This window comes from Kryptolebias marmoratus, linkage group LG8 (genome assembly GCF_001649575.2).
Source record: "Kryptolebias marmoratus isolate JLee-2015 linkage group LG8, ASM164957v2, whole genome shotgun sequence".
In the NCBI taxonomy this organism is placed as follows: Eukaryota; Metazoa; Chordata; class Actinopteri; order Cyprinodontiformes; family Rivulidae; genus Kryptolebias; species Kryptolebias marmoratus.
In genome coordinates this window covers 28,896,593-28,909,704 of record NC_051437.1, presented here as the reverse complement: position 1 = coordinate 28,909,704, position 13,112 = coordinate 28,896,593, and the positions used below count along the sequence as shown (strand labels likewise).

At 45.5% G+C, this 13,112-nt stretch overlaps 2 protein-coding genes across 5 annotated transcripts in view; both read left to right on the top strand.

The window, feature by feature from the left end:
• Window positions 1-7,434, top strand: part of LOC108228618 (DENN domain-containing protein 2D) — a gene marked incomplete in the record, with an annotated part of 28,690 nt that extends 21,256 nt beyond the window's left edge. Inside the window, 7 exon segments of the mRNA XM_037976855.1 lie at window positions 492-632; window positions 4,380-4,528; window positions 5,310-5,481; window positions 5,603-5,653; window positions 5,743-5,824; window positions 5,900-6,142; window positions 7,003-7,434. Coding sequence (XP_037832783.1) covers window positions 492-632; window positions 4,380-4,528; window positions 5,310-5,481; window positions 5,603-5,653; window positions 5,743-5,824; window positions 5,900-6,142; window positions 7,003-7,061 — 897 coding nt within the window.
• Window positions 7,435-8,345: 911 nt separating this feature from the next.
• stk38a (serine/threonine kinase 38a) overlaps window positions 8,346-13,112 on the top strand; it is an 11,801-nt gene continuing 7,034 nt past the window's right edge. The window contains exons 1-2 of one of the 4 annotated variants that reach the window (XM_037976860.1): window positions 8,346-8,712; window positions 11,820-11,957. In XM_037976860.1, coding sequence (XP_037832788.1) covers window positions 11,827-11,957 — 131 coding nt within the window. In that variant the 5' untranslated portion in view covers window positions 8,346-8,712; window positions 11,820-11,826. Of the gene's footprint in view, window positions 8,713-8,741; window positions 8,762-9,009; window positions 9,160-11,819; window positions 11,958-13,112 lie in introns of those variants that run through there. The other 3 variants (XM_037976856.1, XM_037976858.1, XM_037976857.1) reach the window with 3 other exon arrangements.

Genomic DNA, 13,112 nt, shown 5'->3' with positions numbered 1-13,112 from the left:
AGCAAGTTACCTCTGTTGTGTTTCACCGTAAGTGGCGCTCTTCTTCTTCTGGTCTTTATTTTAGCAGTAAGGTAGCAAAGCTGCGCTCTTCTTTGTAGACATTGAGTTTGGCTGCAGCTGCACACAGTTGCAGCGCCTCCTACAGGAAACTGGTGGAGCTACGCAGAGAACCACGCCGTTCAGAAGCCTTGTTTGGATTCATGTTTTTATAAAACACTGAGGTCCGGACCTCGGGGTCCTCAGTGGTTGGTTCTTGCAGCCATCTTGAACATCCAATGATTAGAGTTTCATTAAAATCCCTTCATGAGATATTTACATCGTCGCCCACCTTTCACACAGTCTCAGGCACATTTTAGATAAAATCCAACATGAAAACCAGCTGAAAGGTGCATTTTTAATCGTGACTAACTTCCATGCTGAGTTCTCTGCAGAGATTTTTTGTTTTTATTTGGATTTCTGGGTGACGAGTGTGTGTCCTCCCGTCCGAGCAGATATTCGACGAGGTGGAGAAGCGGCGGCAGATCTCCATGGCCATGATCTACCCATTCATGCAGAAGCTGAGAGAGGCTCAGTTCCCAGCTCCCGGACACACAGTCGAGATTAAGAGCTTCATTCCTGAGTCGGGCACCGAGGTCAGAGCAAAACAGAAACCCTCCCCCCTCTCCTCCTTTTTTCTCCTCGCAGAGTTTCAAATCTGGGGATAAAAATGTCAAACATCTGTTGTTTCTTTCCGTGTTGCTGCCATGAGGTTAAAGCTCCACAGTCTGCTTACGATTACAGAATTATTCCTCTTTATTTACCAGATGGGAGGAATCCTCTCTGGTTTTCTGCAGGTTTCTAATCAGCTCCTCTGATAACATTGTTCTGAGGAACAGAACCGAACCCGGTCCGTGACTCGGGTCAGGTGGCTCGGATTAAAAAAATAAAACTTCTGCGGAGGAGAAAGTGAAAGTGAACAAACTTGCAGTTTTCTTCTCTGCTTTCAGTTTTACTTCAGTTCATTCCTGCTGAATTCTGGGTCACATTTTCACGATTTTTGGAGAATAATGAAAAAACAAAGTGTAAAATATTAGATTTGTTCGGCTCTTTCAGTCCTGGATGGTCCTGATTTTGTTGTGATAAACAATCTATGCGTTGGTTTTCACAATAAAAGGAGTTCTGTGTGGGTTTGAAACTGAAACTCCTCAGTTTGTGGAAGAAACGCCACGCCTTTCTGTGGAAACGATTTCATGAAAACAGAACGCCTGACAGGAAAAACCAGAAGGGTTCTTAGGAAATCCTGACGGGGCCAATACCTGAACTACAGACTTTTATTTTGTAATAATCTATGACATAACGGCCGACGTTCCTGTGTCTGTTACTCCCAGACTGCACTCTTAATAAGGCAGGCAGACTGCGCTGTCTGCCCTCCGGGGGGATTTTAGAGACGATCATCATTCCTGCAGCAGAAAGAGACAAAAACCTTCAACCTGATCTGTCGTTTATTTGTGAAAAGCTTGGAAAGTTAAGAAATCGTCTTTGAATCTCTTTAACTTTCCTGTTTTTGTTTAATAATCTGTGAATCCAAAGCAGAGTCAGAGATCTGACACGTTTCAGTCAGAACTGTCTTTGCTCCGACTGATTTTAATTCAATCAAACAAATAAAATAAGTTTTTTTCTGACTCTTAGGGAAACGATTAGAGACAAATGCCCCTTTTACACGGGCTCTAATTCAGAAGTCCGGCTCTACTCCGCTCTACTCGGCTCGGCTCGATAAAGAACGCATCGCGTTCACACCGGCCAGTTTGGTCTGTAGCAGAGGAACGCCTCCTCGTGTTGTGGGGGGCTCGGGCTGCGGCGCGGGGGGGTGCGCTATCGAAACCAAGCGCAAGTTGTGTAAACAACGGAAGCGCTATGGACAACGTTGGCCCTGTGTTGTTGCTGTTTTTTAAACTTCTGGGGATTCTCCTGAGACTTCAGGAAGAGAGGCGCAGTGGAAGAAACGCTCTGGATGCTGCGATTGTTGCACGGAGTAGGACAGCTGTTATCAGCCGGAGATTTCAGGCTTTACAGGCCTTCAGCTGGGGGACAGACAGCAGAAACGCTGCAGGGTAAGCTAACGCTGCTGTTTATATTCCTACCTTTGCTCTTTATGCTTGCATCTGGCCACACCCACGACCAATGAGTGAACAGGAGCTAAGCTTGCGCCGCCCACGAAGCAGGGCCGGCCCAGCTGGGCCGACTCTGAAGCAGGAACCAAAGAAGCAGGGCCGGCCTTGAAAAAATGCCGGTGTAAACGCTTGCAAAGCAAGCTGAGTAGAGTGGAGCCGGGACCTTTAGAGCCGGTGGAAAAGGGGCAAAAGAGACAGTTTTCTGCTGCTATAAAGCAGGTCGTGTTCAGCCAGGCAGATTTCTCTCACATTAGTACAAGTTTTCTTTTTGCATCCAGCGAAAAGAAACGTTTTAACGTCATGTGTTTTGGTTTATTAGACGTGTGCAAAGAGCGTTATTTGTGCCGAACCTTTTAAAGTCGCATCTTTGTTCAAAATGAGTGAATTTAAAACAAACACATGGAGAGAGAGAGAGAGGGCTGTAACTCATCTCAGGCAGAGATTGCAAAACGCCTGAAATGATTTCAGCTGAGATTTAAAGCTGACAGGATGAAATGAAAACACAGAGCCGGGCTCGGAGCGTGACTTTTATAAAGTCATCCAGGTGGGTGTGTTTCTGTTGATCTGTCTCAACACGCCCCGCGTTATTCAACACTTCTCCCAGCAGGCTTTGCTCTCAGCCTCTCCGATGTCGGCCATTGTTGCTGCGTTCATGTTGGCTGTAAACAGGAAGGAAACGAGGAAGGAAACGTACCTGCAGCCGCGTTCACTTTCACTCGAACGGAGACACAAGCTTTAAACCAATCAGGAAGTAACACATCAGTTTATTGAAGGAATGCATATCACCCGCCAGCCAGGTTTAAACTGAGATGTTGAGGAATAACGTATGACTCTCAGCTACTACCGCACCAAGTTTTAGCTCAGAAACAGTCAGAACGACCGAGCTGTATCTTTGTGTTGATGTTGGCTGAGGCGGCCATTTTGAATTGCGTTGACCCTAAAAGTGAGTCAATTGCTACTACTAATAATAATAATCCTGTGGTGGATCTGTCCTGTGATGGACCTGTCCTGTGATGGACCTGTCCTGTGATGGACCTGTCCTGTAGTGGACCTGTCCTGTGATGGACCTGTCCTGTGATGGACCTGTCCTGTGATGGACCTGTCCTGTGATGGACCTGTCCCGTGGTGGATCTGTCCTGTGATGGACTTGTCCCTGTGATGGACCTGTCTTGTGATGGACCTGTCCTGTAGTGGACCTGTCCTGTGATGGACCTGTCCTGTGATGGACCTGTCCCGTGGTGGATCTGTCCTGTGATGGACTTGTCCCTGTGATGGACCTGTCTTGTGATGGACCTGTCCTGTAGTGGACCTGTCCTGTGATGGACCTGTCCTGTGATGGACCTGTCCCGTGGTGGATCTGTCCTGTGATGGACTTGTCCCTGTGATGGACCTGTCTTGTGATGGACCTGTCCTGTAGTGGACCTGTCCTGTGATGGACCTGTCCTGTGATGGACCTGTCCCGTGGTGGATCTGTCCTGTGATGGACTTGTCCCTGTGATGGACCTGTCTTGTGATGGACCTGTCCTGTAGTGGACCTGTCCTGTGATGGACCTGTCCTGTGATGGACCTGTCCCGTGGTGGATCTGTCCTGTGATGGACTTGTCCCTGTGATGGACCTGTCTTGTGATGGACCTGTCCTGTAGTGGACCTGTCCTGTGATGGACCTGTCCTGTGATGGACCTGTCCCGTGGTGGATCTGTCCTGTGATGGACTTGTCCCTGTGATGGACCTGTCTTGTGATGGACCTGTCCTGTAGTGGACCTGTCCTGTGATGGACCTGTCCTGTGATGGACCTGTCCCGTGGTGGATCTGTCCTGTGATGGACTTGTCCCTGTGATGGACCTGTCTTGTGATGGACCTGTCCTGTAGTGGACCTGTCCTGTGATGGACCTGTCCTGTGATGGACCTGTCCCGTGGTGGATCTGTCCTGTGATGGACTTGTCCCTGTGATGGACCTGTCTTGTGATGGACCTGTCCTGTAGTGGACCTGTCCTGTGATGGACCTGTCCTGTGATGGACCTGTCCCGTGGTGGATCTGTCCTGTGATGGACTTGTCCCTGTGATGGACCTGTCTTGTGATGGACCTGTCCTGTGATGGACCTGTCCTGTGATGGACTTGTCCCTGTGATGGACCTGTCCTGTGATGGACCTGTCCCTGTAGTAGACTTGTCCTGTGATGGACCTGTCCTGTGATGGATAAAACCCGTAACGTGTGGTTTTCTCCTCCAGATCATCCGCCTGACCCGCCCGCTGGACTCGTGGCTGGAGCACGTTAACTTCCACACCCTGTTCGACTGCCTGACGGACAAGGAGGTCCTGCTGGTGTTCGCTGCCGCCGTTCTGGAGAGACGCATCGTCTTCATCGCCGAGGAGCTGGGGTACGTCTTCGTTGGGACCGGAGCGTCACGATAGATGTGACTTTGAACCAGAATATAAACTATTTACCTTCCCTTAAATGTGACAAAAGATTTTATTATTTTTATAAAACTCAGAAGACAGTTTGTTGTTCACACATGAACTTTACTTCCTGGACTTTTTCTTCTTTGATATTATAGCACATTTATTTAAATATATCTATAATATAAACAAGTCTGTGGAAGTTAATGCTTGAATAAAATGTGAATCTGTGTCGCCACCTAGTGGTGGGACGGGGTTAAAGGCGAGTTTATGGCTGTTTCAGGACTGCAGTTTGTGTGAAAACAGCCGAAACTGTCATGACGTGGTGAAAGCGAGGCAAACCTAATACGCAGACTCATGTTTTAAAATAAAAACGGATTTATTTAAATAAAAAAACTAGAAAACAAAAGCCTGACGTGGCAGCAACACAAACTATAACAAAAATCCCAAAACAGCAAGGTGAAGCGAGACGAGGCAAGCAGGAATCGTGGACAAAAACAACAATACATGGACATACCTGGGACAAAGAACCGGCGGGCGGGGAGGTGGAGAAGAAGACCAGGTTTTAAAGCAGAGGGAAATCAGGAGAAGTGGGCACAGGTGAGTAACGAGGATTGAAGACAGGAAAGCAGGAGCAGACTGAGGGCAAAGACAAGAACTAAACCAAAACTCATGAACTCGTTACAGAAACAAACAATAAAATCTGTGTGCAGCTGTCAGGTCGTGTGCTTAAATCTAAACTGGCTCCGCGTCCGTCTGCAGGAAGTTATCCCAGGTCCTCCACGCCGTCGCCGCCCTCCTGTATCCTTTCACCTGGCAGCACACCTTCATCTCCATCGTCCCAGAGATCCTGATCGACGTCGTCATGGCGCCCACCCCGTACCTGCTGGGCGTCCAGAAGCGCCTGCTGGACCGGGTCACCGACCAGAGCGACGTGAGTCTTTGTTTCAGAACAGGACTTTAATGCGGGCCACGGATCAGGATGTTCTGACTGGAAAGAAATATATTTTTAGCTAATATTTCTTTGACCTAATTTATCTTTTTCTTTCTGACAGTTACTGGTGGTCGACCTGTCTGTGAGCAAACAGAACACCTTCATTGTTTCTGTAAGTGCTGCAAAAAAAAAAGAATCTTTTTATTTTTGGTCATAAATCAAATTGAAGTTTTTCAGTAACTCGTAAATCTTCCACTCCAGATTGGAGATGAAGACTCGATTCTTCCCCCGAAGCTCCAAGCAGAAATATTAGAGGCTCTGAGTCACAGGAAGAAAGATCTCTGTGAGTAAAAACCACCTCAGACGAAGGTGCGTCCGTTTGGAGCGTCTCTGAGTTCTTCTTCTTCTCTCCTTTCAGCCGTGGAGGAGCTGAACCGCGTCGTGTCGGAAGCCTTCCTGCATTTCTTCGTGAAAACGGTCGGCCATTACTCCTCGTACGTCAAGTACTCGGACGGGAGCGGCGTGTTCGAGAAGAGACGTTTCTACAAGGCCATCGAGTCCAAAACGACTCGACACTTTGTCAAGAAGTTCCTGCAGACGCAGATGTTCGACCTGTTCATCCAGGAGGTGGAGAAGCAGCAGCCGTCTGGACCCCAGCAAGGTCAGGAGGAGCTGTGGCCCACTCTTCTTTGCAGCGTTGCTTCAGCGCTCTGAGGTTCTGGTTCTGGTTCTGGACCGTTCTGCTGTGTTTGGGATCATTGTCCTGTTTGTCACATCTGACTCCAGAATCAGCCCAAACCATCAGCCCTCCACCACCGTGCTGACAGCTGCAGTGCATTCTGGGTAAACATCTGTCCTCTGGTCTGGTTCTGCTCCAGAAGTCTTCTGGTTCCTTCAAGTCGAGCTGCCATGTTGTTTTTAGAGAGAAGAGGCTTTAACCTTTGACCTGCTGACTGAGGCCTGTAGAGGCTGAGATGGAACTCACTGCACGGTCTGACCTTCAGGGTGAAGATCAGCAGCTGTCTTAAATGTCTCCTCTCTGTAGAACGATGGACTCCAGATGACCTTTAACCCCTTCAAGAATGCTTCTCTGAGGTCATTGCTGATGTCTTTCCGCCCTGGCGTTGTGTTAACACACACCTGGAGCTCCGGAGCAGCAGGACCTGCTGATCGAGAACCTCCTGATCCTGAGGCTGAAACCAGTTCTTCAGTCTGTTTCTGTATTTTGGCTCGTATTTAACTTCTTTTATTTTTCATCACCTAATAAGGACCAGACGTGTTCTTATTACATCCTGACTCATAAACCTTTTAAAGAAGATTTAATTTCTTTCCTTTTAAATATAAACTTCCAGATAAACGCCGAGGAGCCCAGCAGGGGGGCTGAACTCTCTGCTGCCTTTTTAATTTCCTGCCTTCCTGTTAGCTCACAAAAACCCAAACAACCAGTCCTGTATGAGTTAAAATCAGAAGCTTTTTATTTTATCACAGTGAACTAAACTCTCCTTTCTTCTCGTCTTGCAGGAATATTTCACAGAAAGATCGTCGAGTATCAGGAGAAGAAGAAGCTGAGGAAACACTAGCCGGCAGCGTGGGACTCTGGGTGTACATATATATATTTTAAGCAGTTCATAGGAAAAGATGTGAATATGTTGCACTGTATGTTTTTATTCTGTCGGTTTGGTTTTAATTAACGATGTACCAAAGTGTAAATTACTGTACGACTGTGCTGCTGCTACTCAGTGTCCAACACTGTCTGCATGAGAGACTGGCGCTCCCGGGACGCTGGTGGACGGGACGCTGATGGACGGGACGATCATTTCAAATAAAGACTAGTTTTTCAGGTCCACAAACCTTCAGGGCTCTGAATTTAAGACTTCGGTTCTTGGTTTGAGAGAAGCACCCTGTGTTTGTGTCCCTTTTTCTCCTGACTCTTAAATAATGTTTAAAAAATGACCTCTGTTGGTTTTTTTATTCGGACAAGATGCTTGTATAAAATTCTAAGTAGTGTCACAACTCTTAAGCTGAACATTTAGATTTATTTTTCTTAGAAGGCAAAACAGGTTCATAAAAACTTAAATAATCTGAGCCCAAATTAAGGCAAAATAAATAAATAAGTTCAGCTAATAGTTTTGATATTGATAGTTTGAGTCAGTTTTGTTCATTTCTGACTGTGAGATAAAACATTTATATTTCTCTTATTTTATTTATTTTTTTGTTGCATTAAGGGTACTCACTGCAAACTATATAATCAGACATAAATCTTATTCGGAACAATTTAAAGGTGCAGTTTTAAAGAGTTTACTCAGATATCTTGATGTGCAGTTCTGAAATGCGGGTATGCATTCAGTGTAAACAAAACACTTGGCTGAATCCGTCCAATCGCGTGGCAGCCTGAGTCATGTGACTGACCGTCATTAGGCTGGCTGTAGTCTGTGGAACAAACATGGCGGAATCGGACAAGCGAAACGAGAATCTGCTGCCAGACTTGAGAGCAAAGAGAACGAGTCGGTAATAAAGATCAGAGATCAAAAATGACGACTTTTAAACAAAATGTCTTCTAGAGCGGTCAGTTTATCGTTTTAATCTAAAATTATATTTATTTATATATATTTAATCTAAAACTTTTAACTGGACCATGAGCCCAGACATGAGAGCTGGGCTCTGATTGGATAAATCATCTGAGCTGGGTTCTGATTGGATAAACCATCAGAGCTGGGTTCTGATTGGATAAATCATCAGGGCTGGGTTCTGATTGGATAAATCATCAGAGCTGGGTTCTGATTGGATTAATCAGGCGGACGTTTACCTCCTGGGACAACCTTCTCAAATAAAGACCCTGAGGTCCAGGAGACACCTGCTGGGGCACATTGGAGCCTGTAAGGACCAGAATAAATTTAAATTTAAACCCCAGCTTTTGTTTTTAAAATCACTGATGAAATCATTTTAAATAAATCATTAAAAGTGGGTGGATGGAAACTTATTAGTTGGGTCTTTCTGTCTGACCATGGCGTCCTATTTAAATAAATGAGCTTGTTTGTATTTATTTTTTATTATTTGTAACGCATATATTTTTGAGAGACCCGCTCCCGGCTCTGAGGTGAGGAAGTGACGGGGACAGGCCGGGGACAGGCCGGGGACAGGTCGGGGCCGCTAGGTGTCTGCTGAGCTCCGGACGCTGCGCCGCCCCCCGGTGACAGCAGCGACTCTGCACGCACCGCACCTCCGAGCAAGGTAAGCGAACAAAGGCCGGCCGCGAACCGACGGGACCGGGCGGCTGCCGGTGAGCTCGCCGCGATTTGTTTTTACTTCGTTTCGGTGTCGAATCTGGCCGCCCTCCGCGCCTCTGCGGGGCAGGGGGGGTTCGGGTCTACAGACTCGGGCTCCTGAATAAGTAGCTAACTTGCTAACTTTCACTTAGCTGTTTGCTTCAACAACTTCTACTCGTCGAGTTAGCTTAAAAGCTGCAACCGGGGTTTCCGGCTCGGGTCGCCAAAATAAGAGCACGGGTTGCTTTCAACATAGCTCAAACGCGGTTCCTACTCGTCGGCTGGGTTTTATTTTGAAGGCGGCTTCCGGTGTTAGCCTCGTTTTCCCCTGCTAACTTGGAGACGCCAGGAACTTTAATAGCTAACTAGCTAGCTTACTGATGCTAGCAGGCGTTTGTTTACGAACTTGAAAGTGAGTAAAAACTTTACATTTATAGCCTGAAAATGCGATAAGGCGGCGCTGAAGTGTGCCAGATGGTGTTTTGAACTGATTAATATTCATAATAATTAGCTCGTTGGGTAAGTTGGCATCATCCCGTCCGAACCGAAACTAGCTCGGTGTTTCTCAGGCTGGTCGGGTCAGTTTTTTATTGATTAACAGAACCAACAGAACTTCCTCACCTGCTGTTTGACTTGTTAATTGTTGTTTTTTATTTATTTAAACGAAGCAGGATAACAAGAACTGGCTGTGATCACTCCTAAAACTTTAACTTTAACACAGAGGAGTTATTTCTGCGTTAAACTTGGGACATTTTTAATCATAAATGAGCTTTACGGACAATTAAACCAGGTAAAAAATGTACTTTTAGCTCTTTTAATGCTTTTCTTCTACGTTGTTTTGCTTCTGATATGTTTGTTTTTATTGCAGAAACACAAAAACAATTTAGTAATAACATTTTTTTAAGGTTAAAATGCAAAAGTTAGTCACTAAAGTGAAGCTTCTGTAACTGATTTAATACATTTTTCTGCTCTTTAACACTAGAAATAACCTCAGGTGTGAATATCAGTACATTCATTACATTTTTTTTAAACTGGTTGCATGTTTTGAAAATGACAAGCTGCATTTTTCTGGAGAATTTTCTCATAATTTAGTTGTTTTTTTACAACCATCAGCGCTTACTCAAATAGATTTCCCAATTTCTGTTATATTGTTGACAACATTCCTCTTCTGTTGGCTGCTTTTCTTCCTCTTTATGTCCCGTTTTAACTCAGTCATTTCTGTTTGGGTTGTTTTTTTAAGCTTCAGCTCTACGGTCTGATTTTAACTTATTATCCAGGCTTGTTTTAACTCAACAGGACACACAAACCGGACAGTTTTTAACCTGCAGAGGTCAGAGGTCAACAGGAGACTCATTAAGACGAAAAGCAGCAAATGTTAGCACTTCTGTTTATTTTTTAATTATATTTCAGACCGATATTTGAGACGACAGGTAGTGGCGGAGCCGAGGAATTATTTCTTGAACTCTCTGGGAGATGCTGTGAACTCCAGCGCTGACCTCTCTGAGTGGTTTTTGCATCTTGTTTGTTTGTTTATTTGCAGGTTGAACATCGAGGCATTCTGGTCCTCGCGATGATGGTTCCTGTTTGTTTCTGTCTCAGGATTTTGTCCGCCATTGAAGAAACGCACATTAATAGATGATTTTGAAGTTCTGTGGTCAGAAACGAGAAAATGTGTCACCAAAGATCTGTCAGAACGAAGAGAAATGACAAACGTTAAAAACTTTTCTTTTCTTTCCTGTACGGACGGCTCGTTCTGAGTTTGGGCAAACAGGAGTTTAAAAACTCAACAATCTGCTCCAAAACCGTCCGAATCTGAAGGAATTTAAACCGTTTTTAAACCCTTTAAATTCACAAACTCCTGCGCAGACTTTGTATGTCCTCTGGCTTCTTTTAACTTTAATCACTTTTTGCCTTCATGACGTTTTGTGTCTTCCTGTGATTTGCACGTTGGACCTTTAATACCTAAAATATCATCATTAAACCTGTAGCAACACGTTCTTAATGAAATCCAATTATTTGTAAACATAAAAACCAGGTCCATCATAGACTAAAACGCATTTACTCAGTCTGTTATTGGACTTGGAAGCCACTTTGTGAGTTTATTTGTTTTGTTGCGCCCACATAACTGTTTAAAAAAACGTCTAATTTCTACAAATAACTACACTGAAGCTTCCCTTCCTGCGAGCCGTGGGTTTCTCTTCTTGCTGACCCAAATTAGCCGGGTTTTTTTTAAGAATCCACTCAATAAATCTCAAGGGATATGACAGCGAGCTGCTGCTGTCTGAGCGACCTTTGACCTCTGCTGGTTCCAGTCTGGGGCTGGATTCACACAGAGCGGTGTCCAGTCCTGGTCCTGGTCCTGGAGGGCCACCATCCTGCAGGTTTTAGATGTTTCTCAGCTCTTCAGGTTCTGCAGAAACTCGTTAATCACTCGGTCGTTCAGATCAGGTGAGTCAGAGCAGAAACACCTGAAACCTGCAGGATGGAGACCCTCCAGGACCTGGGCTGACCCTCCAGGACCTCCAGGACCAGGGCTGGACACCACCACACTCGGTGTATTGTCGTAACCCTTTCTCTTTTTACCATCCTCCTGGAATTCCTCCAATAAAACTATTTAGTCTCAACTGTTGAGTTAAATAAAACATAATAATAACTATTAGGTGATAAAAGAACTGTTTAGTTTTTTGTTTTTCACCGTCTTTGAAACCAGACCTCAGAAGGGAAGACTGCAGGATTTGTTCACATGTGGGGATTTTTACTTGTCATGTCAGAGGAAATTAACCCGACAGCTCGTCTCTCACCCTCCTCAGATGTATAATTAAAGGCTTTGTAATTTAAGATGCTTCCATTCGTTATGCCGTATTAGAGCTTGAATAAACTCGACCCGCTGCAGATAATTACGAGGCGTAGGGCGCAGTTTAAAAAAACAAAACAAATCTGGATCAAATGGAGTCATAAAATAAGAAAACGTCCCAGGATGTCCTGCAGCAGGGTTGTGGTTTGAGGCTTTTCCGACCCAGAATGCTTTGCTCACTTTTAAGTTTTGTGTGTTTTTGTTTTGTTCATTTCCAGACAAAGTATGGCGATGACGGGTCAGAGCTCGTTCTCCTCCATGAGTAACCACACCAAGGAGCGGGTCACCATGGCCAAAGTGACCCTGGAGAACTTTTACAGCAACCTCATCGCCCAGCACGAGGAGCGGGAGATGAGGTAAACCCCCCCCCCGGGGGCGTGCACGGCGTTCTGCGCCCGGGACAGAACGCTACGACGGTTCGAACTCGGCTGAAAGTGGGAAGTCGGCAGTTTCTGCTCCTCAGAACGTGTTTCGTCAGGATGTGGGTTAAGTCATGACGGCGTCGGGGCGGGGCCACTTCCTGCTCTGACAAGTTGCATCACTGCCCTCGCTTCGTTATTAACGGAAGGTCATTTTTTTTAGCTTTTTAATTACAAGCTTGAGGTGGAGTTGGTGAGAAAAAAATGCGAGTTCTGGTTTGGGAACAGGAAATAAAAGAAGAGCGCCCAAAAGAAATGATGTTGAAATTAAAACGACAAAAAAGGGGAATTAGATTTTTTTTAAACTTCCTCAGCTGGAAACAAAGACTTTAATGCTGTGAATGTACACTAAAAGTTATTGTTTAATCCAAAACATGAGGTCATCAGTTAATATTTCGAAGCATTTATTATAATTCTTGTTTTGAACCGGAGGTTTGTAGCTCAGCATCCAGAGGAAACATCAGCAGTTCTGTTATTTCTGTTAATAATTAAACGGAAAAACCAAAAAGTTGAAGCTGTGAAACTGGTTCCAGCCTCAGAGGTTCTGGATCAGGAGGTTCTGCTGCTCCGGAGCTCCAGGTGTGTGTTAGCACAACGCCAGGGCGGGAAGACAACAGCAATGACCTCAGAGAATCAATCTGGGAAGGGTCAAAGGTCATCTGGAGTCCATTGTTCTACACAGAGAGGAGACATTTAAGACAGCTGCTGATCTTCACCCTGAAGGTCAGACCGTGCAGTGAGCTCCATCTCAGACTCTAGGTTAACCTCAGTCAGCAAGTTAAAGGTCAAAGGTTAAAGCCTCTTCTCTCTAAAAACAACATGGCAGCTCGACTTAAAGGAACCAGAAGACTTCTGGACCAGAACCAGAACCAGAGGACAGATGTTTACCCAGAATGCACTGCAGCTGTGCGCACGGTGGTGGAGGGCTGATGGTTTGGGCTGATTCTGGAGTCAGATGTGACAAACAGGACAATGATCCCAAACACAGCAGAACGGTCCAGAACCAGAACCTCAGAGAGCTGAAGCAACGCTGGAAAGAAGAGTGGGCCACAACCAGGAACCCACTGAGAGTTCTGCTGCTGGAGGAGGTTC